At 35.1% G+C, this 27,551-nt stretch overlaps 1 protein-coding gene across 1 annotated transcript in view; it reads right to left on the reverse strand.

The window, feature by feature from the left end:
- Positions 1-27,551, reverse strand: part of C9H8orf34 (chromosome 9 C8orf34 homolog) — a 370,388-nt gene that overhangs the window by 64,923 nt on the left and 277,914 nt on the right. Inside the window, 2 exon segments of the mRNA XM_023648496.2 lie at positions 18,141-18,217; positions 23,636-23,721. Of these exon segments, the coding sequence (XP_023504264.2) occupies positions 18,141-18,217; positions 23,636-23,721 (163 nt within the window).

Raw genomic sequence — 27,551 nt, forward strand, 5'->3', positions numbered from 1 at the left:
GAAAATGAAAACAAATATCCACAGAAAGATTTGCATATGAGTCTTCATAGCAGCATTATTCATAATAGTCAATATCGGAAACAACCCAAAAGTTCATCAGCTCATGGACTGATAAAAATGTGGTGTGTCCAGCAATGAAATGCTACTATTCATCAGTAAAAAAGAATGAACTACTGACCATATTACAACATGGATCAAAATGCTATCAAAAACATTATATTAAAGGAAAAAGGCCAGACGCAGAAAACTACTTGCTATATGATCCTGTTTACATGAAATGTCCAGAATAGGCAAATCTATAGAGACAGGAAATTGATTAGTGGTTGCTTCACACAGGGTGTAGAAACGGAGATTAACTGTAAATGTGGCGTGAGGAATCTCATTTGGGGTGATGATAATATCCCAAAATGGATTATGATGGTGGTTCTACAACTCATGATGTTTACCAAAAATCACTGAATGATATACTTGAAACAGGTGAATTTTATGATACATAAATTATACTTCAGTAAAAATAGTCACATAGGGGAAAATACAAGCTACAAAACATGCTATTCCTCCTTGTTATTCATGGCTACTCTGGGTTCAGAAATTCATCATCATATTCAAATGATATTTCAAATCATCATATTCAAAAAGACTCCTAATTGGTTTCTGTGTCATCTCTGTAACTGTTCTCCATTTAAATTTAACCATGTAGAGTAGCCACAAGTTTATTCCTTCTAGTATTCCAAAATTAACAGAACATGCTCAGAAGTATCCAGAGATCTCTACTGCACTGAACCTAGCATTCCGAATCCACGATCTACCATTATTTCTACAACTCAATAACAAATCATCTGCTACAATATTGTAGGTTTTCTATGGTCCTTGCAATAAAACCACTTATTCTAAACTCCAAGACTTCCTCACAAGTCTCTTTCTCATCTAGTGTGTTTTGCCCCTTCTCATAGTATGTAGAAAACCTTCCCAATATTTAAGATTTCCTTCAAGTTTCATTTCCTTCAAGAGTTCTTTATTATTCTTTTAAGCCTACTTTAGCACTCTGCAGTAATATTTGTCTTAATCCTTCATTTTTACCCTTAAACATAGATGGTTTTGGGCTATGGAGAGCTCAGGAAACAGATGGACTGGGTTTGAATGATCACTGGACTATTTATAAGTTGTGTCCTTGAGCAAGCCTGATTAACCTTTATTTAATTTACTCACTTATAAAATAGAGATAGTTTGTCATTGTTTTGTTGAAAAATTATATATCATGCACGAGGACATTTAGCACAGCAACAGGAACGTTGAAAGAAATCGGTAAACGTCAGTTCTTAATACAATTTTTATTATTTTCTATTAAATTTTGATCGAACTGTTTTCTAGTGAATGTCTTAATTCCTATGACTAGATGACACATTTTGAGAATAGAAATGTCTTTGTGCTCTCTAGAGCACTAGGCACAATGACTAGACAACTATTTATTGATTGAATTATTGATTGACTAATTAATTAAAAAAACTAAAGGAAAAACAGAGTTTCTGCATCTACGCTGTGTGTTATGGAATTGAGGGTTTTTTTCCAGTTCTGCCTGAATGTCTATTCTCTCGAGCTTGTCTGTATCTGGATACACCAGTCAGAGAGCAACTGCAACATGCAGCAACACAATATATCACATCATCAGCAAACAGAAAAATGACAAATTTTTATTTCCAGACACCCATATATGGATCATTCATTCACTCATTTCTTTGGCTGCATAATTATGACCTGGGGTAAAAACGTGACCAGTTTCTAACTTCAAAGAGTTCAAATCTAATAGACCAAGATATATTAACAAGAAAATTCTTAAAGAATCACAGCACATGAGATTGAGATGGGCACAGGAATGTAGTAGCAACTGGGACACAAAGGAAAGATGTAAGGGGAGTCAGGAAAGGATTTGGAAGGCTTAACACTAATAAAAGATAGAGGTTTCAAGAAGTGAAAAAGAAGCTAAGAGAGTTTTCCATGAAGTGGGAATATAGAATATCTAAGTATGAAAGCTTAAAAGTAACATCTGTGGTTCCAAGGATGGCAAGCCATTCACAACGGCTGGAGGAACAGGATGTAAGGTGAAGAGATGGTTTGGCCAGATTATTGAGAATGATGTGTGTCAAACCAACAACTAGCTTGAATTTTATCCTAACAGAAACAGTAACATGATCAGATGTTTATTTTAGAAAAATCTCCTTAGTTTTGAGTAGATGGATCGATGGAGTATGACTGAAGGCATAAAGATAATTTTCAAAATAGCTTAGGTGAGAGATGGTGAGGATTTTGAATTAAGGCAAAAACAAAGTAAGTTTAAGGATTTCAGCTTTGACATTTTAAGACTGAAACGCCAATAGGACATCTAGTCAATAGGTTCTGTGTTGTTGCTGTTTTTCTTCTTCTTCATGGTAGTGGTGGTGTTTTGGTTTGGTTTGGTTTATATAATTCTGAACCTCAGGGAGAGATCCAGAATAGAGAACTGACTTACAGCCAATCATGGGTGTGAATGACGTTACTGAGAGAGAGAATGCAAGATGAGAATAGAAAACAAGAGAAACAAAAGTAGTATTCATAAACACCAAAATTTTAGGGGCAGGCAGAGGGAGAGACCTTGCAAAGAGGGCTAAAATAGATGGTCAGAGAGCTAGATAATTGGAAGAGAATGGTGGCTCAGAAAATGGAAGAAGCAGAAGTTTCAAGAATAAGGAAATGGTAGTCAACTATACCAATTTCCACCAAGATTAAATAAAATGAATGCTGATAGTAGTTCATTGGATTTGGATATGAAGAAATAAATGTTCACTTTTTCAGTGGATTAAAGAATTAATGGGGGCCAGCCCCTTGGCCTAGTGGTTAAGTTTGGCATGCTCTGTTTCAGTGTCCTGGTTTCAGTTCCCAGGCACAGACCTACACCACCTGTCAGCAGCCTTGCTGTGGTGGTGACCCACCCAAAAAATAGAGGAAGACTGGCACAGATGTTAGCTCAGGGCAAATCTTCCTCAGGAAAAAAAAAAAAAAAAAAGAATGAATGAGTGGGAAGGAAGCTGAGCCTCTCCGGGGATTTTGATGTAAAGGGCATACAATGGGCAGGAGGGGTAGTAACTAATGGGGAAACATGAAATAATTCATATATTTCTTGACTATTGGGAGATGCTTGAGAATGTCCATAGCCCACAGGAAAGTAGGAAAGGATGAGCTGAAAATACAGCACAAGAAAGAGAAGAGATATTTTTAGATAGAAAGAAAGAAAGTATTTTCTCAAAAGCAACCCTGAAAAAGGATAATTCAAACCTCTTTCTCTGAGACTGGATGAAAAATAAAGGGGAGGGGCTGCTCACATACATGAGGATAGGTTTATGGGATGTGAAGAGACTTCACACTTGATGGACTCAAGTTGTGTCTATTTGTTTGGTCTTGTCTGTTGTTGGTTTCGTTGTCTTGAGAAGTAGGAAGCCAAGAATAAGTTTGGGAGAGCTGATATGGAAAATGAGATTGGAAGCTGATTAAGAGTACACAAATGAACTGCCGAGGTGAATTGAGAAATAAAATTAAAGACGATTACTATTGCATTGCAACAATCTCCATAATTACGTGATTTCTTTCTGTAGTGCTCATCAGCCTATGGGTAGAAATATAGAGTATGAATAGGTTGGGTGGACCCAAGGTGGAAAGTCAGCAGCAAAGCAAGACTAAACGGGCAAGGCATTAATGTGGTATACCACTGAGGTCTCAGCTAGATAGGGCAGCCATAAGGAGGCAATGCAAGGGCGTGGAGTTCTTAGGGAAGTCATAGAAGAGGAGTAGTGGGACTAACGGAGTGAGAAAACTGAAAGGACCATATTATCAAAGACCGATGCACAGGAGTTTGAGTCCAGAGATAGAACAGAACTAGGTCTGATAAGGTCTGGGGGGGCCAAAGGTGTCAGGTATCGGATAGAAGCTATTGAAGAATAGAATGGAAAGATATTTTGAATAGAGCTTGTTGGACAGCTTGGTTATGCAAAGTGTCAAAGTCCTCAATGACTGAAGAATGTGAATGGTAAACTTACATCATATCAGATAGTAGGAACCTCAGAGGAAGAAGAATTTTTATTTAGAGTTGAAAATGAATCATCAATAAGTTGCAATGGAAAACTAGGATAAACACAATATTGCCTCTTATAACTGGTATGAGAAAATAATGAGTATTTGCATAAAAAGATGAGTGATGAAGAAATGTCTAGGAGGGTATTTGATTTCCACTAAGGACAGAAATTGGAGGCAGCAACAAGTAAAGACACTGAAGATATGGCACATCTTGTTTTCCATAAGATAAAAGAGTTCAAAATAAGATAGTTTTAAGGGCATTCTGCCTTAGGGAATGCTTTCCAAACCTGTTTTAGAAGAAAGGATGTGTCTTGGAGGAACTGAGACCTCCTGGTTTCCAATACCAACCTGAGCACAACTCCATCACTTATAGTGACACTGACATAATAGCCACTAGGAAAATAATAATATCACATCATACTCAAACATCTGATTAGGAGGTACTGTTATTTAATTAGATAAAAGGAGAAATTTCAAAAGAGATTAAAGGCCACAAAATGGAAACGATTCAGACACATCATCCTATAACCCTCAGCCTCAGCAACAGGCTCCAGCAAACTGGGAGGTACCCAAGACAAAAGGGCTGCAGCTGTAAGCGCAGTTGCCATAGCTGTAATGCTACGTTTGAAGCGTGCCGTTATATTCTATTTAGGACAACAGCTCTTTGGAAAAGGTGGCTAATGAATAAAAGAACACCCAAATATTCTCAGAGTGGTTTTTCCTCCTTCAATTCAATCGAATAAGCATGAATTGAGCATTTCCTCCTCTTGGCACTGTGCCAGGTGCTGAATATCTTCATGAATACAATTCATTATCATAGAAATTCTATTTTTTATTTCATTTTTTATTTTATTTATTTATATTATTGGTAAAATTTTCCTTATGTTTATAATCACAGAATTTATATCACTGAAATCTCTGGACTCATATCAAACATGGGTAAAATAATTCAGTTGATGATTTTGCAAGCTACACTGCCATCTATTTGCTAAAATTCTAAAGGGCACTCAGAACAAGCCTAAAGAAATTCTAGTTCTATGTGATTTGGGGCAACTTATTCTCTCTGAGCTTATTTTCACATCTTTAAGTTGGGGATAACAACAATGCTTACTTCCAGGATTGTTGGAATAATATAAAAGCATTTTATAAACTGAAATGCACACTTGAATGTTAGTTATTGATTTCTGAAAGCTAGCCACAGAGATGTGTGAAGACAAAGTTTGCCTTGTTACACCCTCTTTCACCGACTGTGTGAAAACACATCAAAAGTCGACTATTTATTTGACATTTGCACATCATGGCTGAGCAAAGACTGAAAAACCACAGATAAAATGAGTATGCTATGGTTGAATTTCCAGTATACAAAAGATGATTTATTAAGTTTCTTTGCTTTCCTTTTATGTCAACAGCTGTATGAAAAAGCCACTCGTCTAAGAAATGAAGAACTTCAGGCTTCTGTCGTCTAGCAGGAAACCAGTCAACAGTGGAATAAGGAGGTTTCCTCACTGTTACAGGGGGGTTGTTGAATTGAAGGTCATGAACCAACCTCATTCTGTACAACCAGCCTCCCCGGACAGAATCTAAATAAATCAGCAGGCTCACAAAAAGAGAAAGAAGTGGAAATTTGATGTTTTACAAATTTGGATTAGGAGTAATAGAGTTTAAATGTAATGTCCATTGAAAATGAAAGTGATAAGGTTGGCTAGGGTCAGTCCTTGAGTATAAAACATTTCCTCATGAATTTCTGACTATTTTCATTTATTCATGACTTGCTACGTTTACGGAGTTTTATTTCTTTTCTCTCTCTCAAGTTGAGGAATGATTCAAAGATGCAGTCAAATATTTAACTAAATCTATAAGGACTGAATTTATCAGACATACTTGCAAATAATTTAAAGAATAAGAAATTATAACTGTGGCCTCCTATATCTAATTTTATCAGTCTTGAAAAAGTTTAATATCCTTTTGCTTAATATAATTGAATGTGTTTGTTACTTGACCAAACCAAATATGGTTTTCCAGAACCTCAAAGCCCTTCAAAAAATCTCTAATATAAATTTTCTCGTAAAGAAATAGCTTTCGTAATTCTCTCAACCTTTGAACCCTTAAAGAGTTTAATAAAAAATATAAATCTATTCACATGATGCAAAAGGAACAGAGAGCTATATGTTAATGTTAGTGCTCTATAAGAAAAGAAATACTCAAATTTCTGAATAATCTGAACAGTAATTTTCAGTTTGTTATAGCAGGACATTTCTTATTTTCAAAACAAATCTTATATCCAAACCTTATGTATAGCACGGATAACACTGGAACTGCTCTGGCTGAAGGGAAGCAGGGCCCAGAAGGTGCTCCCTGAAGCACAAGGGTGTGCTCGTCGGCTTCTAAACACAAGTGGAAAAGTGAGGCCTCGAATCCCAGCAGTGCCATAGAGCGGGCGACCGTGGCTCTGAAGTACGACAGATTGGGTTCTGTCCTCGTCTGTTCAGGCTGGTTTAACAAAGTATCATAGATTGAGTGGCTTATAAGCAGAAATTTATTTCTCACAGTTCTGTAGGCTGGTAAGTCCAAGATCAAGGCGCCTGCAGATTCTGTGTGTCGTCTGGTGAGGGCCCAATTCCTGGTTCATAGATGGCGGTCTTCTTGCATTCTCACATGGCGAAAGGGGCAAGGGAGCTCTCTGAGGTCTCTTATAAGGGCACTAATCCCATTCACGAGGGTTTACGACCTAATCACCTCCCACAGGCCCCACCTCCAAGTACCATCACATTAGATTAGAGGGATCTCTACATTACACATTAGCGATCAGAGGAACAGGTTTCAATATTTGGATTTTGGAGGATACAGATATTCAGTCTATAGCAGGTTCCAGTCATACTACCACCATTACCTTCTCTAAGACTTAGTTCCTCCGTCTAAAAATGGAGACAAACAAAATTATCTCACAGCAGTTATACAATTTTAAATAAGTGAATGTAGGCAAATCTAGAGCATATCACATGGTCACAGCCAGGGGAATTTCAAGTGGAATACAGTCTACGAGAGTTGCTAGCCATTCTTAATCAGTTTCCCCTTCTACACATCCCTCAATATCTACAGCAGTGAGTCTCAAGCAGGAAGGCCTGGCTCCCTAGAGGGCTTGCAGTCCACCATCCACCAGATGAGAATTCCCAGGTTGGACTTTCATGTGGACAAATAAATTCAAACAGTAGTGCAGGGATATTAAGATGGTGTGACTGCCCTGACCAAGGAGTGAGGCAGACAGAGGGATGTAGGACGGTTCCCGGTTCCCCAGATCAGTTGACTGAGAGAAAGAGTGGCAGTATTCTGTAGGAAGAAGTTTCTGGTGAGGGTGGGGTGGTTGGTCAGAAGAAAGAGATGAAAACAGAGGAGATCTGGAGGTGGGAGCTATGTTGGGCATGCAAGCAAAATTAAGAGTCAGGAGGTGTTCACTCATCCTAGGATCCACCAGAAATGCAATCTGGGTTGGGGGGGGGTTAAATCCACCAAAGCATTATTGATGTCCCCCAAGTTGATCACAAACACGGTCTCAAGTGGTGGAACCACAGAAGAGATGAGTGTAAGGAAACGGCATCTCTGACAGAGATAAATGACTTGCATGTTCAAGGTCTGAGTACTGTTCCCTCTCATTTCATTGTCCTTGGAAGCAGGTCTCCCAGGCTGGGATATTTTTGTCCCTTCTAGAAGCGTAGACTCTACATAGATATTTCTCAACATTTGCCGTTTCTAAGTAAAGATGTGTGGTAATTCTTGATTACATTTTCTTGACATCATTTGAAGTTTGTCTCCTTAAGCAATAAACCCTTCATATTTCTTCTTTGATTACATCCTCTTTCAAGAAATTCCCTTTTACAACATGCCTGCTTTCTTAACATTGGGATGCAAATACTTTCTTAATAAACATTTAAAAGCATCAGTGAAACTTAAAAAGGAAATGACAAGTTCCAGAAATTCAGATTTAAATAAAATAAATACAGACATCTGATTCATGATTCTTAAGAAATCTGAATAGCTTTTTATAGCTGTGACATCGTAGGGAGATATCTACTTACAAATTACTCAGCTTCTCTTTTTCCCAAGAAGCTGGTGTTATTCTGAATAAAAATGTTCCAATATATTGAAGTAAATAACTGAAAGTTAAGTATTCAAATCTGTTTCTAATTTATAAGATTCTTGTGAATATCATTTAAGCTTTGTTTCGGAAACTCTGAGAATCACTAGACGAAGTGCTTTTTTATGTAAGCAAACTAAATCATCTGCCGAAAGTGATGAGTAGGTTCCTGTATTCTGGCAAATGATTCACCAAGCTTCTCTCGAAAGAGCAAAACCCTAAACCTAGATCTAAAAAAAAATCATACAAGAAGTCATGCTTCATTGCTGTAATAAGAACAGAAGGTTATTGTATGATGGTTAAATTCTTTGATTTTGTAAAATAAGAATGAAAGGGAGAGCTGTATCTACTTTAAATTAAAACATGTAAAGTTACAATAAAACAAAGATGGTAGACAAGTCAACGGAGGCTAACTCTCCCTTGGTCAGACGGGGAGCAGGCCCTGGATTTGGGTCACCCGGATTAGATGCAATCTGGCTTCTTGACTTACAAAACTGAGAGATCTAAGGCAAGTTATTGCATCTCCCTAAATCTTAGTCTTCCCCTCTACAACTTGGGTAATAAAGACCTGTTGGCAAAGAATAAGGGACAATGTTTGTAAAGTACCTGGCAAAAATTAATATTAAATAAATATTGGTTGTGACATTATTACGTCTAGTAAATTAAAATGAAAAGAAAAATTCAAACTAAGAAGAATGGGTCGGGCTCTCAAAAACAAATGACACTAGCAAATTTTATTTGAGAATATATTAATTTAGATCCTTGCCTCATAATAACCACCAAAATAAACTCAAAATTGATTAAAGAATTTGAGGGGGAAATGTAAAGAGATTTTAGGTAAATATTTATCTAATATTGGGGAGAGAAAGCTATGTCTAAAAGGAATGAAAGAAACTAGAAGCAGAAAAGTATAGTTTCAGTATAATAAAAAACTATCATAAACATTAAAAGGCAAAAGAAAAATTACTAAAAATACATGCCACAAATATAAAATGGAACAAGCCATTATTTTTGATGCATATGAATACTAACAAATCAATAGGAAAACAACGCAAAAGAAATATGGCCATATCACAAAAAAAATCATAAAAATGGAAATACATGAGTCTAATAAATATGGTAAAAATTGTTTACTAGGAATCAAGGAAATTTACTAGTAAACAAAGAAATTCAACTTTAAGAACTAAAAATATTCCACTTTACATTTATCAGGATGATAGATTAATTTTGTGAAATTTTTTGTTTATTCTTTTTAAGAGAATACTTAATTCCAGTTTTGAGAGGATTGGAAGATTCCTGGTTAAAGTGGCAACTGGACTTTTTCTGGGATGTATCAAGAACTTCAGAACAGTTCATACTCTGACCGTTTCAGGAAAATAGCCTGAGGAAAACACTGAGACACTGACGGTGATTTTGTGCACAGTTCAACTCCAGAGAGTTATTTCTAAGCCCAAAATCTAAGAAGCAACCTACAGTAGTGTTTCCCAGCCTTTTTCACATCAAAACAAACGTAGAAAATAACACTTGTACAACACACAGTGGGTCCTGGTATAGGCTATTTGCACCAGAATGAGACCCAAAACAGTTCCTGGGAGGGCGGAATGCCTGGATCCCAACATACGTGTCACCAATCCACGACCATCATTATTAGCCTGGGACAAACTAGTTGAGAATATCTAACATAAAAAGCTAACATTAATTCAAATATAACAGCTCTATATTACAGTTTGACACTAAAATTAAAGGCTTAAACTTTAAAAAGAGGATATTTGATCTAATAGGTACTAAAACAGATAAGGTGCAATAATACAAAGATAATAAAATTAGGTTTACAAAGAATTTTATGTGAGACTATTGTCATTATGTTCCATAACATAAAGAAAAGCAAAATAAGCTGCTTATGAACTATAGTCCAAAATTTAAATTATGATATGACATATTTATAGATATACATGCATAAAAATACTGGAAAAATAAGACAAAACATGGAAGTTCATATTTCTCTGTTATGGTATTTGGATTTTAAATTATATTCTTTACTGAATTTTCCAAAATTTTTTATACTAAATATTATTATATTTATAATAAAAAAATTTGAAATAAAGAAAACTGTAACAGAGACAATAGGAAGTAACACCAAATTGTAGTTCAAAAATATTTTGCAAATCTAATATTGATATTGATGTTAATATTTATTAACATTTGGAAATCTCTAAAAATCTATGCATGGAAAAGACGAAAAAAGATTTAATATCTTAAAAAAGGGGATGATCATTCAATATGACCCAACAGTCAAAATCCTTTCAAATATAGTTCCTAAAATAATTTTTTCCCTTATGCTCTTTTAATACACATCATCTTAGATCAACATAACAGCAGGAATATGTAATATTTTTTCAGTTTGAGTCAGCACATTCCTGAGACTCAGACTTATACATGATCACTTCTCATAATAGGCAAAACAATGATCTTGACTAGATTTAATGTGGTTGAGAAGAAAGGGAGCCCACAAATGTTTAAGCTTCTCTGGGAAAGCACTGCACATCCAACCATTTTAATGTAATCTATATAGTTTTCTTAGCTGAAGAAGATGAACATGCAAGGGAAACATTTGTGGGGATCTTAATGTATTTCCATCCCCACTAGGGGACTGAATATAAACTTACTGTCTTTCACACACAAATGGGCCATTCCAGCACACAACTTCCACACTTCATAATCAGAGTATGGATAGCGTTTTTACCTCACTACACAAACAGAATCCGTATTGCTTTTCTTCCTCTTTAGTCTATGTATATACCAGTCAATGAAATTTGCAGTAGCTGGCAATCATTTTAATAAATAATTAGCAACAACTTCAAAATACTGAAAGCATCAAAATACATTTTCTCTTTTGCCCACCATATTTCTAAGAATGAATGGACTCATCATGAGTTGTGGTCTCAGGACATTACTGGCATGATGTCATACATGTTTTTGGGTATTATTTGCTTACAAATAAATTGTACTTATTCTACATCATTGCATATTAGGCCCCTCTTGCTTCCAATTATCTTAAAAATCAAATGCAGATTTAACTGATCCCAAGATATAATTTCATCATTTTACTAATGGAAAAACAGTGAAATTATGTAAAGAAATTAATTATGAAAGCTACAATCAATGTTTTATACTTATTATGTCCTACTTGATCATCTTAGGCCATTTTTTCCGATACAAAAGTGTTAGAAGTTACCTTTTAAAAATTCATAGAAGTTTCAAAAAATATTTGCATCGATTTGGGCAAATATTTCCATTTTCTTTGTGTTAGAAATCAACAAACCTGAAACGTCAAAAGATAAAATCCCACTATATTCCAAAATTTGGTTAGATAACTTGCCTACTAAAGTACTTAGTTTTAAGCACTTTTATTGGTGTCCTAGATCTGTGAGTGATAAAAACCAATCAAAATTCCACAGGCTAGAAGGAAAAAGAAATGGTAAAAAACCTTTAGGGTTGAGCAAAATGTGTAGTAATTGCTGTTCTTTAGCTGACAATTCATTGCTACAATGAGCTGCCAGCAATATGTCAACAGTATCTTTCAAGAGACAGAATCCACCATAATTTATTACTTCTATTTGGTGAGATGATAATGAACATTAATTTCTCTTTTTTTTCATCTTGCAAGAGTACAAGTTGAAATATGTTTAGTCTTAATTCCATAAATGTTAGCTGTGTGCCTATTTTTCCACGCTAGATATACAATGTAAGAAAAAATTGCAACTTGTTCATTAACCTACTCATTCAACATTGATTCCATTGACCAGCTATTTAAATCAATTTACATATAATTATAAACCCTCTAAAATATATGCAACAATTTACTTTCCATAAAATTATACTTGGGTATGAAAAACAATCTGGAAGATTTTTGTTGGAAACATTTAAAATGTCAAGTTGTGAGGCTGATGAAACAGACAAAACTTTCATGATGAGAGGGCTGTGTGTAGGGAGGAACAATATTAGTAAGGAACAAGGTAGAAAGTAGCGGTATCAAAATTCATAGTTAAGAAAATAGTCTAAATGTTCACCAAAAATTCATACCCATCTAGAAAGCTATCGGTACAATTCTTTTTATGCTTGTTGTCAAGTCTAAGTGATAATTTTGTAGTTTTACATCTTCTAAATATATAGGTCTTTTTCAGCATGTCTTACGAGACAAGAGGTAAAGATATGGGGAAAAGAAATGGGATAAAAGGAACTAATCTCCAAGGGGACAATGCTATTTGGCTTGAAAGTAGTATGCAGGTTTCTAGAGTAGAGAAATAAAAGGCATTTGTGCATCCACCTATTGTGAAAGTCATATGATTTTAGTAGAATGCAAAATTTTCCTTAAATCTCAGCAATCCGTGCTCATTGCATTTAGTGGAATTCCTCTCTAAACATAATTCCCAAGAGCACCTCAGGTTTGTTATCAGAGGATTGCACTGTGATAATTAACAATCAGATATGGAATAGAAATGCAGGTAGAACTCTTTGCTGACCTAAGTGCTTCAGTGGCTGAATAAAAATTTTAAAAATTAACAAAAATCAATTTACCTAATTCTTTCCCATAAAAAGAAATTCATTTAGGAAAAATGCCCTTCCTATCAAAACTGTTTTCTGAATTTGTATGTCAGTTGTGTGTTACTGGACGTATGCACATAAATCTTTCTTTATCTTCATGGCTTCCAATTATAGTTTGTATCAAAAGAGAATTATATACATTTAACCCAAATCTTTTCTTTTTTAAGTTCATATTCATGGGTTCTTGGGAAAATGTATTATATGTGGGAAATCCCAACTTCAGACAATTAGGTCCATACCTTACTACTTGAGAGTAGAAGTAGAAAGAATCAGTGGAGAATGAGAAAAAAGAAAAAAGCCATTCATTTGTCCCTAGAACATCAATAAACAAAATGTTTTGTTTATTTACTAATCAACAAAGAACAACACTAGTCAAGCTTATAAGCGATCAAAGTTTAGCTCCAATCCAGCTAAGTAGACACTTTATTAAGATGATTCTGGAATCTCCTGAGTCTAACTTTTGGATCAGGTTTGCCACAGGAATTTTTCCTAGACACGTGTTATCTTCCTTTTCACTTTCCTACTGAGCATTTTCCTAATTTTAAGATTCCCTTCTTGTGACACTGCCCTGGTTTCTTAGACTTCTCCAATTGTTAAGGACCCAAGCAAGACTAGTCCTCTTGTGTTCCAAACTTACTGATCCCTTCCTCCAATAAAAATCTACCCATCTTATGATCCAATCCCTCAAACTTCTACTTTTTCACTATCTACTTAATCTAACGAATAATTCTATCTTTGATATTGGCTACTGATAATGGCCTAATTTTTATCCTTTCTATATTACACGTGCTATTTAATAGTGGCTTCAGCGCCTTAATAATTGTACGGACCCTGGGAAGTTCTGTGAAAGAGAGTTTGGGTACTGGGAAATATGTTTTAGTTCTGCCCTGTCTCTGTGACTTGGGACAAATCACCAGATCTTTTGGAAGCTCAGCATTGTCGTCTAAAACTTAGAGTATTACTGACTTCACAGAAGCATCTATCACAACTCATCCAATAAGAAACAGATAATTTGAATAGCCCCCTATATTACCAAGAAAATTGAATGTATAATTAACAAGTCTAAATGATAAGTCACAGGACCTGCAAAATTCAGAGACATTTGATATTAAGTATGTGAAAACGCTAAACAATTAAAAAGTGCTATACAAATAGGTGATATCAGTATTATTACTACTATCTTTTTAGTTAGTTTTACATATCTCCTCAAATAAATAAAATTCTGCAGAGGGAAAATGTACTATAAATATAACTTTTTTAACTCCTGGGAATTTTAGGAAACCTTTCCCTACTGGAGTCTTTATTTTAATTTTTCTTCGACTTTAACTAAGAAATGATGACCCGTTACATAAAATCTCATGGGAGTCAGTTCATAATGGGCTGGTCAGTATTGATTAATGAATGAAATAAATAAGATATTTACCAAGGAAAAAAGAAAAATGTCAATAAGATATTGAATGATAAATGTCTTCCTTAATTATCTTTTCATCTTCCCATTATGCTCATGTTTGTTTAATACTTTCAAAACAAAATAGAATTTTGAAAATTAAGAAAGCTATAGGAATTGTGACATTAAAAAATCATTGATATTAAGTCTATGGATCATTGGTCTACAAAAAATTATGCACTATAATTATGAACTAAAAGGTCATAATCAATATCTACTGCTTAATATTTTCTTCCTAAGATTCTCTTTTTTTTGGTTCATTTTAAATAAATAGATTCGTCTGACAAATTCGGCTTAAATCTTCACAAGATGTAGCTATGTTAAGAGACATTCCAGAACACAGAAGGAGGAGGAAGAGAGGGAAATTCCAAAAGAATGACTTGCTTACTTAGGAGAGGATAAAAATGTACATCTAAATGTTGCTTTTACCTCACTCAAGTATTCACAAAATATTCATGAAATATTTTAAACACAGGTTAAGCCACTGAGTAAAAAAGTTTCCAAGAATTTATTACCCACTTATTAATATCCAATACCCAACATGGAAAGTTAGCAAATAGAGAGAACATGCATTGAAACCACCCTAAATGGTTTTCAACATTTGTGGCATATTTATATTTTTGCAGGATATGACTCAAAATTTGAAATTTACTTTGAACTATTCTACACTGCTTATGGTAATAGAGAAAAAAGTTGTCTTTTGTTGCAATTTGCCATTAAAATTTAGATAAAGCCACAATTTTCTTCTTGATTTACCAAAACTACAGTCCTAAGAAATAATATTTAGGGAATTTGCATCTAACATATCATCAATCCGACATAATTTTTTTTGAAAAGTCCACATTTTCTTCATAATAAAAGTAGCTGCCATCTAGAAATTATGTTCAGGGTCCTGATATTAATTTATTATCCATGTATTGTTTATATTCCATATACTTCCAAAAAGAATGAAATGTTTAATTTGACATTAAATAGAATTGTAGAATTTTTAAAAATTCAAAATCTAATGAATTAAAAATGACAATAAGTAAATTTGACTTAGAACAAATTTTTGCATTAGGAACGCACTATGTGAGCACCGTGAAAAGAAAGCAAAAACCTCTAAAGGTCAGTTTGAAATCGCTCAGCAGAAATTTAACCAAAAAAAGCTCATTTCTTTTCTTTTCACCCTTGGATATTTAGGTAATATTAGGTAAGCCAAATCCTATGGACAGGATAAAACTTGATTTAAGAAAGTGATTAAAAAAAGAATCTAATGGTATCCATTTAGATATGAGGGAGAATATGGGCTTTGGTGGAATTCACAGATGATGAAACAATCTTTGCAAAAAGTGATGAATGACAGATTATTGTAACCTCAATGATGGCATGCTTTTATCATCATGAGATTATGGAGACACACTGAAGTTTATAAATGCCAGAAAGCACCTTAAAAAAAAAGTTAATATAATCCCAGATATTATCCAAAGATAATATTTGTACCAACTACATACTCCATTATACTTTCTGACGTGGGAAAATTATCTGGAACCCCAGGTTTAGTTGTGGCATAACCCACACTTTATAAGGGACTTGGCAAACAAGAATGTATTCAGAGAAAGCATCAGCGGTATCAAGTCTTTGAAAACTACATGATGTAAAACTTGGTCGAAGGAACAAATTGTGTTTTGGCTGAAAAAATTCTCAGATGGGAAATGCTAACAGCTTCTAACATCTGGCGATCAGTTAAAAGGAAGAAGGATTGGACTCAGGCTATTATCCCAGGAGTAGAACTAAGATCGATGGTTACAAGTGGTTGTGAGGAAGATAAGAAAACGTCTAACAAATAGGAATAAACTGTTTATAAAAGAAATAGAAAGGCACTAGAAACATCAAGAAATGTGAAGTAGAAGGGAAATTGACTAGTGCTCTACTCCTGACCTCATTACTCTTTTAGCTTTGGAACCGTGGTCCAGTTATCAAGCTTCTTTGACTTTCTGTTTCCTTATCAATAAAATGGGTGCCCCTGCATTGCGTGAAGGTGGGATAACAGCTTATCATACTGAGGTAGGGGAGACGAAGGGCTGAACTAGATGGCTGCCATGGTTTGTTCTATTTCTAAGGTTCTACCATTTTGGAGTATGAGGAATTATGGTACTTTTCATCTCATGGTGAGAAATTATTGCTAAATAATTTCATTCATTCAACCTATATGTATTATGTGCCTACTATGTTTAGGCACTCTTCTAAGGATGCAGATGTGAAAAAAAGAACAAAATTTCTTGCCCTTTTAGATCTTATATTATGTAGAAGGAGACGGACAATAAACACAACAAGTATATTACACAGTATGGTAGAGGGTGATAAGTACATATAGAAAAATAAAGCAGAGAAATTCAAACTTTTAAATACAGCCAAGGAAGCTTCAATGAGAAAGTGACATAGGAACAGATACATTAATTTTATCAGTAATTTTTAAATTAATTTTATTACGAAATCCATTGGAAAATGTGGTACTCTCAATCGAATCCTGTGATCCAAACAATATAATCTCATCAGAGACTGTTATGGGCTGAATTGTGTTCCCCCAAAATTTACAAGTCAAAATCCTAATTTCCAGCACTTCAAAATGTCACTGTATTTGGAGATAGGGTTTTTAAAGAGGTAGGGAAGTTAAATAAGATTATTAGCATGGTCCTAATCCAATATGACTGGTGTTCTTATAAGAAGAGCAGATTAGGACACAGACATGTACAGAGGGATGACAATGCGAAGATACAGGGAGAAGATGGCCATCTCCAAGCCAAGAAAAGCCTCAGAAGAAACCAACCCTGCTAACACTTGGACCTTGACTTCTCTCTCCAGAATTGGGAGACAATGAAGTTCTATTTTTTTAAGCCATTCAGTCTGTGGTGCTTTAGTATAGCAACCCTAGCAAACTAACTCAGAGAATATTATGGTTTATAAACCCAGTCTAAATATTAAATTTAGGATAATGCAAGATTGCATAGTCATTTCGATAGCAACTCAGAATCTTTTATAAACTTTATATTTAGAATTTACATGTAGATTTCAGTTTCTCTGTATTTATTCCTTTTTTTCCTTTTCTATTTATTTATTTATTTATTTTTTTGGTGAGAAAGATTGGCCCTGACCTAATATCTGTTGCCAATCTTCCTCTTTTTGCTAAAGGAAGATTATTGCTGAGCTAACATCTGTGTCAATCTTCCTCTAATTTGTATGTGGGATGCTGCCACAGCATGGTTTGAGAGCAGTGCTAGGTCTGAGCCCAGGATCTGAACCTGCAAACCCGGGGCTGCCAAAGTAGAGCTCATGAACTTAACCACTATACCACCAAGCCATCCCTTGTATTTATTCTTTCAACACTAAATTGCATTGAAAATCTTAAACCTAGTGGTTTTCTACCAATATACTCTATTGAAGAGATATAGTTATATGTACATAAGTTATACGTAAACTTTCAGAATACGCAAAACATTTATTTTTCTATCAAGATATGTATAGGTAAACATTGAAGTTTAAGATGGCAGCTCATAATCTTTTAGAATGTTCACGTGCACAAGCAAGTAGTTACTAATAACAGAACTTAGATTTTTCCCACCTCATTCAAATCTTCTTCCCTAATTTTCAAAAGAGCTTAGTGCAGCCTTGCTGTGTACCTGTGACCAGGGTGGCCACCTCCTGATACAGGCACCACACGTGAATCTGTGGGAAATCCTGGAGGTACACTTAAAAATATTCTTTGCTTTAAAAAGTATTGTTTCCTATTCCTTCCTCTTCCTTTTAGGTTTTCCCGTTAGTGACATACATTAGTTTTAGAGATGAAAATAAAAAGTAAATGGCTATACTTACAGGTCCTGGTAATTTAGACCCTTTCCCAAATTCTTCACCCTCCTCCATTAGCGCTTCTTCGGTCCCAGGTAAGGAATCTATTTTTACAAAAAGAATGAATAAATTATAGTCATATATTGCTTATTATTTCTCTGATATATAAACCTATTAGGAAAAGCATATTAAAGTGACCAAACTGGTTGTTCTTTTGTTTTTTGGCTACACAATTTAAGTGCCATCCTTTTCTCTCTTTTAAATGGCACAGAAAATCCTGAGAAGTCTGGAGAAGTGGTGGTGGGTTTCGTATTTTAATGCATTGAGCAAGAATTTGCGGTTACTTAGCTTGAATAGATTGAGGAGTGGGTGAGGAGAGACTTTCAAATATGTGATTAAAATTATGGCAATTCTTTCCATATGTGTGCCGAGTTAAATTAATTATAACAAGTATTTCTATGGGTTATAAAGAATTCTGCAATAAAGATAGATATATGGCACATCTAGAAATAGTCTGTGTTTTAATACCTTCGAATCAAAAAAATCAGTTAAGAGACAGGTATTTTAAACCACTGGAGACTTTTTATTTATTAACATTTGAAAAAGCCATATGAATCCCTAAAGAAGATTTCCCTTCAGATTCACATACATATGGACACAGATTTTTCTGTTGCATAAAATGTGTGCTCTGGGAAGAAAACCAGAGCATTAAATCTTTCAAACCCTTAATGGCCACCCAAGACCAAAGAGACTATAGAAAGCTTAGCAAAATCCACAGCCATAGCTTTTGAACCATGGAACTCTCTCTATCTCTGATAATTCAAAATTTTACTTTCGAGAAGAAAAATACTAAATCTCAGGGCACATCATTTATCTAGATGTAAATGTAGATTCCATTTTAGAACATGGAATTCTTTCCATCATAAAAATTGCTTTGGGAAAACCACATACCTTCTCAAGTTGTAGATAAATTTATAAATCATACCTATCACCCTTCTAAATAGAACACAGACATCAAAAAGAAGTCAATTTTTGTTCATAAGATCAGGATAGATGATGAGAATCACACCAAATTCAAAAATATTCATCCACTTACAAAGAATATTTGAATTCCTCATCTACTAAAACCCAGTTGTAAGGGTGATGATAGACTCTTTAAATGAGGATGTATAAATTAGCACAATTTAAGTCCGCCACAATTTATGTTCTACGAACTGTGAGCAAATACTAGTGTAATTTTAGTATTCACTCAGTATTTTTCCTGTTTTATTTGTGTGTTGAAATTCTTATTTGAGTAGAATATTAACTTAATAAATAAATAATATTAAAATGTTTTATCCTACATTACAAAGCAAGTTATTTCATATATAGTAGAAGAAAACCCACACTCTAGTGGATTTGCTGATTTATTAAAGTTAAAAATACTATACTATACATGAGTTTTCAAGTTCCTCTCACTGAGTAATTAATGGTTTTAAAGAGGTATTGTCATTCTGTTCGACTTTTCTCACATGTATTATTCAATTCATTCATCGATTTATTGGTGTATTTCTATAGTAATTTATTCAACAAATACTATTTGCCAGACCCTTTACTAGGTGCTTTCAAACCAAGTTTAGCAAGCTAATTTTCTACGACATTTCCTTTCTTGGAATTTACTTGAACACCTTCACGATCTTAATTTTTTAACAAAAATGAACATTTATAAAGGAAAGGTATTGGTAATTTTATATGGATTTACATTCCGTTCTGTCCTTGTTTTGGTTGAATTCTTATTAGATATTGGTGTCATATCCAGTGAGATCTATAATATGGTAAAGTCCATTCAGCTTTGTGTAGAAGGACAATCGTGAAGTCCTGCCAGAATATTTGTGTATTTTCCTTATCTGATCATATTAAAAGTTAAGTTGAAAGGACCCCACTAAATAGTCTAAATCTAGTAACAGAGCACCAAGCTAATAAGCTAGTAGGGACAACAGACACCATGAAAATAAAACCTTAGTGTTTCATGCTTGGAGGAGTAGACTCCATGTTTTTTAAAGTATTCTGAGTAAACTGCTTAGTAATGATGACTGATGGGTGAATATTTTGCCCTGCCTACTCCAGAGCAATTTCTTTTATAAGTATACATGATTTTAAAAATACAAGCAATGAATTTTCTGAGCTTTTTTTAATCACATGGAGGAGAAAATGAGTCTCTAAAGTTGTCAAATATTGAAGAGTTTATCTCCTCATTTTAGAGATGAAGAAACTGTAGCATAGAAAAATAAAGAAGTTTTGTTAAAACCTAACAGGTTCTGACTGCACACGGACTAGAAACTTAGCTTTCATGGTTGATTGGGCATGCTGGTAAGAACCTAGAAATCTACTGAGTTTATCACAATGTACAGCTTCATTCAACTTCTTCATGTCATTATTTTTATTTTTGCCGTCTGTGTCACAACAGGTTTTCTATGTACAAAATTACCCCTATTCATAGAAATATTTATGTTTATGATGCCAAGCTCAATGTAGATCACAATGTTGACATAAAAACCACATTAGTGCTTTTGGATAATGTCAATAAAATTCAATTATTGGATTTAGTGATTCGACTAACTTAAGTGGAAAAGAATGTACTTAATCAGAAACTCTTACTTTGGAATTTACTGATTAGATCTACCAATATTTGAATGTAAAGAATGCAGGATATAAGCAGTTCAAGAAAGGAGTTTAAATTTAATGAATGCATTTTTTCCCAATGGATGCAAGTAAATACAATCAACAACATACTAAAGTGCATGTTTAATTTTTCAAGAAATTTAAATCCCTACAATTCTTGATAATTATGCAAATGTGATTGTTGAAGGATATATAGTATCTGAAATTGGTGAATTAGAGTAGTTTTGATAGAATTAAAAAAATAACAGATGAATAGTTAAATAAGATCTGTCTTGTGTCTAGTTTTGTATTGGGCTAATGGGGAACACAAGAAAACTTCAAGAAGCATATAATGCAATTGAGTTGAGAAGAACAAACACACAAGAAGTAATTCAAAAACAATGAGGGGCTGCATAAGGGAAACATTGGTGTGGGCTGGACATCAGGGAGACCTGACATGATCTCAGAACACAGGATCTGAACAGGCAGAGAAGAGGAGAAAGAACTTACTATGAGTCAGGGAAGAATGGCCTAAGTAAAGGCACACTTTATCAGTGTGAAATAATATCAGTGAGGAGACACAGGAGCTAAAAGAGTGTGGAGGAATGGTCAGCCCGGGGCCTCCACGTTGGTGGGGACACATTGCTCAACCTTGACTGTCAGCGTTAAAGTCTATCAGGAGAGTGATTTATGCCATCACTACTACAACAGATGTGAGCATACATAAAGTATTATCATCTCTTTGCATTGTGCCACACTGGCATTGGTTTATATTGCCACAGCACTTTATTTTTTAATGCTTATTAGGTAATATTTGACATATAAAAAGTATATATAAATTATACATTTATAATAATATATAAATATTATATTTAAGTTACAAACCCACCGCCTAACTTAAGAATTAGAACATTTCCAATAACCTTCATACACCTGTGAGCTCCTTTCTTATCCCATCTCCTTGCTTCCCCTCCCCCTGGGGGATAACCACCATTATGAGTCTTTCACTCTTTTCTTAAAATATAGCTTTATCAATTATGTGTATTTTCCTGAAGAATATATTATTTAGATTTGCTAGTTTTGAGCTTTACAAAAATGGCATTCTCTATGACTTGCTTTTGTTCAACCAACATTATGCTTTTAAGACTCATTCAGCTGTGAGCTGCAACCTGCTCATACCCAATGGTATTTCAGAGACCCAACTGCCATTTCAGATTGGGTGTGTGAAACCAGCCACAGCGGGAATATTTATATCACGGAAACCACCACTCTCTACAAATCAGGGCTTTCTTTTTCAAAGAAACAGTTGCTAATATTTACCAGCACACCACTGATTTCACCCATCCTATGTATGTAGTTGAAAGGCATTCAGGATCCTATAGTGTTAACAGTTCCATGATGTATCTATTTTCCTGTCCGGGAGCATACCAATAAGGGCTGTTCACATAACAAGCGCAGTTCACATTTCATGGTACGTAAGACTTGTTTCTCTAAGACATTTACCTAGAAGAGGAGCTTCTAGATTTTAGATTATATAAATGCTCAAGAGTTTAAGATAATGGAAAACTGTTTCCAAAATTGTTTATACCCCACTTGTAGTGTACGACTTTCCTTTCATCTGTCTTCACCAGCACTTGGTTTTGCCAGATTTCTTAATTAATGCCAAACAAAAGGTTTTAAAACAGCATCTCTCTGTGGTCTTAACTTGCTTTTCCTTGATGACCAGAGTAGTTAAGCATTTTTCATATGTTCATTAGCCATTTGTGTTTCCTTTTCTGTGTCTGTTCGTATCTGTTGTTTATTTTTCTACTGATTTGTTAATCTTTTCTTTATTAAACTGTAGATGTTCCTTATGTGGTCTGAATATTAATCTTTGCTTAGTGACAAATATATTGCAAATAAATTTTCCTATTTTATGGCTTATCTATTGACATTTTCTGGTATCTTTTGATGAATAGTTCTTAACTTTCTACAGTTGAATTTTTCCATATTTCTTTTATGGTTAGGAATTTTATGCATCTTGTTTACGATGTCCTTCTCTATCCAGAAGTAAGGAAAATATTTTCCTATAATGTCCCTTCTAATTATCCCAACTGGATGCACCAACTGCTTCCTGCTAGAACACTGACTGAGAAAGTAGTGTCGTACCTTGGCTATCATTGTAGTGGTATTGCATGTGTTTACTTATTTATTATTTATTCAGAAAATGCCCTGACATGAACTTAATATGCTAAGTGAAGGAGTTTGAATTTTGTCCTATAGAAAATGGGGATGAAACAAACAGCTTTGTTTTTTAAAAGATAATGAACTAAATAAGGGTGAAACAGTACGAGGAGAACCTATTTACAGGGCTGTTACACTAGACAGCGAAAGAGGGCAAAAGTATAGATGAGGCAGTATCAGGAGAATGAAGAGGAGGCTGGCTTGGAGAGGAAATTCTGAGGTTTCATTGACATGATTTGAGACCAGTTTAATACAGGATTGAGAGAGAGGAAGGGCTAGCAAGTATGATATTGGCATTTCTGCCCGGGAAGACTGAAAGGATCTATGATACGAGAATGAAAGTAGGTAATGTGAAGTTCTAAAAACAAGTTGGAATTAGTGACATAATTTTGGGAGTAGCCAACGTATAGTTGACCTGTTTGTACCTTAATCAGGCATACGCATTAAGAGGCTGCTGTTCAGAATCCACACTTCTTGCTTCCTTTTCTCCTTTGCCCTTAACCTCCTGGCACACACATCCTGAAGGAGTGGTGGACATATGACTGGCAGCTGTGGATATTAGGTCCAAGGGTCCAAGGGCAGATGTTTAACTTCTTTTTTTTTTTAAATATTCAAGTGCCACTAAAATTACAACAAATATTGTTGAATTTAAAACTTACCCAAAGAATCGGGGATTATTTCATCTGGAGAATGAAGTATTTGTGATGTCTCTTCTGTTCTTTCTGCCAGGTTGTCTCCTTGAAGCCTAGATAATTAAAAATGGTCATTGAAACCCTTAATAGTGTTGAATTGTGAAATGTGAACTACATACTATGGGGGATGGGACTACAAACTTCTAAACTCTAAAATCAGACATTCTTCTCCAAAGTAGAAATAAAAGTTTACCAATGCCTTTGTAATAGTATAGTGTTTTTGCTTTTCTAAACCTTAAGGAAGAGTCTTTCATCTTTTCTCCTATATACATGGAAAGATTAGTCTAAGTAGAATCTGCTTTTCCTCTTAGGCTGATTGAAGGAAGGTTTATAAGCAAATGGTTTCACTGAAACTACAGCAGAAAGTGAGTGGGAAAAAAGAAACAATCCAACACAGTGTGCTTGCCTGACTTCTGGGTCCAGGGGTGTGAGAGGGTTTCCAAGATTACATAGAAGTTTATCAAACACAATTCTCCAAACCAAACAAACCTGAGCTTAGAGGCCTGCAGGTCAAGATAGGTCTCAAGAGCAGAACTGAAGATTCCTAATACATGTGACTGCCAGGGTTCTCAGAGACACTGGGTCTTCTTCGGGAAAGGAAGATGGCATAAGTACTTTTATGACAATATATTTCTGAGCTTCTGTATCCTCATCTGTATAGTGAGAAAAGTGGACTAGCAGTATCCAACTCAAATTGTCTGGGTTTATATCGCATGGTGAAACCACTCTATCAAAGGAGGTAGCGCTCATCAATAAACATTGGAACTCTGTCCAAAGAAGAGTGGAATAAGCTCTGCTCATGTTGGAGGACAGTACATCAAATAATCCAGAGACCGGAAGTTTCTATCACGCCCTTACTTTTTCTTGTATTAAGCTGATGGCAAGTGCCCTCAAAGGAAAGTATTAATAAATATATAATACAGCATTAATATTTTTTAAAAATACAAACTCAAGTATAATTCATAACTGTACTAGGCTCAAAAGTTAAAATTTTCAGCTATTTTATATCTTTGCTTTTATATACCACAGTGAAATCACATAATAATTTGCATTTGACTTTTGCATATTCAAGTATATATGCATGTCTCTTTCTTTACCTTTTGTGCAATTACAAATATTGTAAATTATATTTTCATTTTTATTCCTGTAAGATTCTATACATTTACACTTACATATTACCTTCCATTCACAAAACCATATTTACTGCATTATATAAGCTAATTAAAGAATTCTCAAGAGTAATTTCCTGACAGCCGTAACGCTTTTTGGTGAAATATATGATTTCATATTTTCAATTAATTTTTTAAATTTTACCTTGCAAAAAGCACCTCCACTTTTAAATGAATGATGTGCTATATACTTCTCAAATCTACCCAATTATTTCTTATTTTGCTTACTTCTAATAGTTAGGAAAACTACTTCACTAATCAACGATATCAAATATTCTTTTTTGAGTTTTCTTTGTCTAGGATCATTTCATCAAGATTATTGAGGAGAGGAAGTATGTAGGTACATGAGATATTGAGAGGTATAAATAAAAATTATTATTAAAAATTGACAATGAGCACCAGCACATTTGAGTAAAAATCTAAATGGAAAATAAATTCCCAACAAAGGAAGAAAGAAGCAAGAAAGAAAAACTAAGTTGTCATTTTTTTTTTTGCTCATTCCAAGCTTCAAAAAAAAAATATTTATTTACCATTTCTTAATATGCTCAATAATAAGCCAAATGTAGCGATGTAAAGAAAGTACAACTGCCCCTGATTTCACAGAATCCTCAATTTAGCTGAGTTGAAGACAAATGGCCATGAAAATAACCCAACAAACTGGGTGGCCTTGAAGCTGGCTCATCTTTGTCCAAACACTGCCCACCAGATACCTTACGAGTTGAATTTACCATGACTTGGCACCAACTCCATTGTGGAAGCCTTCACAGCCCTGCTATCCTCGAGCTCTGCCAATGTTTCCCAAACTAATCCGCACAGCACCACTTCTGTAAGAGGTTAATAGGCGCTATGCAAACAAGGGTTGTGTGGGCAAGTCCGGGAAATACAGTCTTAATAACAGCTAACTCACTTTTTTTTTTTACCCTACAAGAGTTTTACTCATATTCCTAAACCTTTTCTCTTTGCTTTCTAAAACTCCTCTTCCATATTAAACATTCTACTATATTCTCAGCCCCTAAACAAATGTTTCCTGCTCCTCCTTGTCATAACCGAAACCCTTCTCTAAGAATATTCCATCCGTTTTTTCCTCTAAGAATATTACAGAACCTCCTCTCCAGAGGAGGCTGCCAATCTCTTGACCTCAGCTAGTACAGGATTATAAACGTTAACCTTTCTTCTTTCTGCCTGTGAAGACCTTGCTGAGAATCGAAGTTTTCTTCTTCAACACGTGCGTCACTATTATCTTGAATGATTTTCACATTCGTGTGCATCTACCCACTAATTTCAAAGCCCCTCAGTCTCAAATCTGGAGATCTTCCCTTCTACTTCACCTTCCCTAACCCGAGGACAGATGACTCGGAACTGCTGTGTGTCAGAAATCTTGATATGTAATGGTTCTCTTCTCTGACAACAAACTCACCTCCTTAAGGCTGTTTCACAAACTCACTGTCCTTAGCACTTCCTCTTCAATCAAATATAGATCTCATTTTCCCTCTATTTTCTCCCAGGTATCTGGCCTCTCCTAGTTGCCTTCCTGCCCTACTCAGGCGGGACTTGTCTCCTCAGTCCCCATGCACCCATGTCCTTCTGTCATTACTGCCCAACCAGACCCTAACCCTGCATTAATCCATCATTTTCTTCACATGTGCAGCGGATCAACACTGGAAAACATCACGACACTCTAGGATTGATGAGTACCAATCAATGATCTCCAACTTTAAACTTGGGCTTCTTGGTTGTCTTTCTTCCATTCCTTTCAAAGTCTTTTCAAAAATATTCTCTCTCTTCTGTGTCATCCAGAAAAATTACGTAATCACAAATAAAGACCTTCTACTCCCCTTCACAAAGCACCTACAGAATTATCTTCACCCTGACCTCTATTCACCACTTTTCCAATTCACAGAGGGTAAGAGGCCCTCTGTCCTGTGTAAGGCTTAGACCACCCATTAGGCTGGTGATTTGGATCCCATCATCCCATCTCTCTTGGGTCTTCATTTATTTTATCCACCACCATTCATTCTGTTCATCTCCACTACTCACTTCCCACATAGAAATAAGCTCACTTCTCTTTCAGCCTGAAAAAAACCACACACACACAAATTCCTTCCATAATTATCTAAAGCATCTAGCTGTTGCTTTTTCTCGCTCGTTCTTCTTTGAGCCAAACTCCCTAAATGTTCTTCATTTAATGCCTTTGCTTCCACAGTTTTCATTCACTCCTCAACCTATTTTACTTTTGTTTCTGCCTCTACCATTCTGAGATGACTGCTTGCACCAACAGCTTGCCTGACTTCCTAATTGCCATATACAATGGACACTTTTCAGACCTTGTTTTTATTTAACTTTCAGCTGGACTTTCTATGAAAACCCCTTTCCCACTCTACCACTCTACACCATCTCCCCGAATCAGCTCATTCACTCTTATGGTTTTAACCACATATAAGTTGGGGTTTTTCAAATCTTTACCTTGAGTCCTCAGGCCCAGATTGGTATACCAAATTCTTGCAGGACATTTTACCTGGATGCATCTTAGACATCTCGAAGGCAACATGTCCAAAAGCAAACTCATCTTCATTATCACCCTGCCTTCCATTACACATGGCTAATCAGTCCCAGTTTTGCTAATTACTACACTTCCTAAAGCGATTTCCTGAACCACCACGTCTTCTTTATACTACTACTATCATTTTACCGCTCATCTTGATTTGCCTGGGTTA

Source organism: Equus caballus, chromosome 9 (assembly GCF_041296265.1).
Source record: "Equus caballus isolate H_3958 breed thoroughbred chromosome 9, TB-T2T, whole genome shotgun sequence".
Taxonomy (NCBI): domain Eukaryota; kingdom Metazoa; phylum Chordata; class Mammalia; order Perissodactyla; family Equidae; genus Equus; species Equus caballus.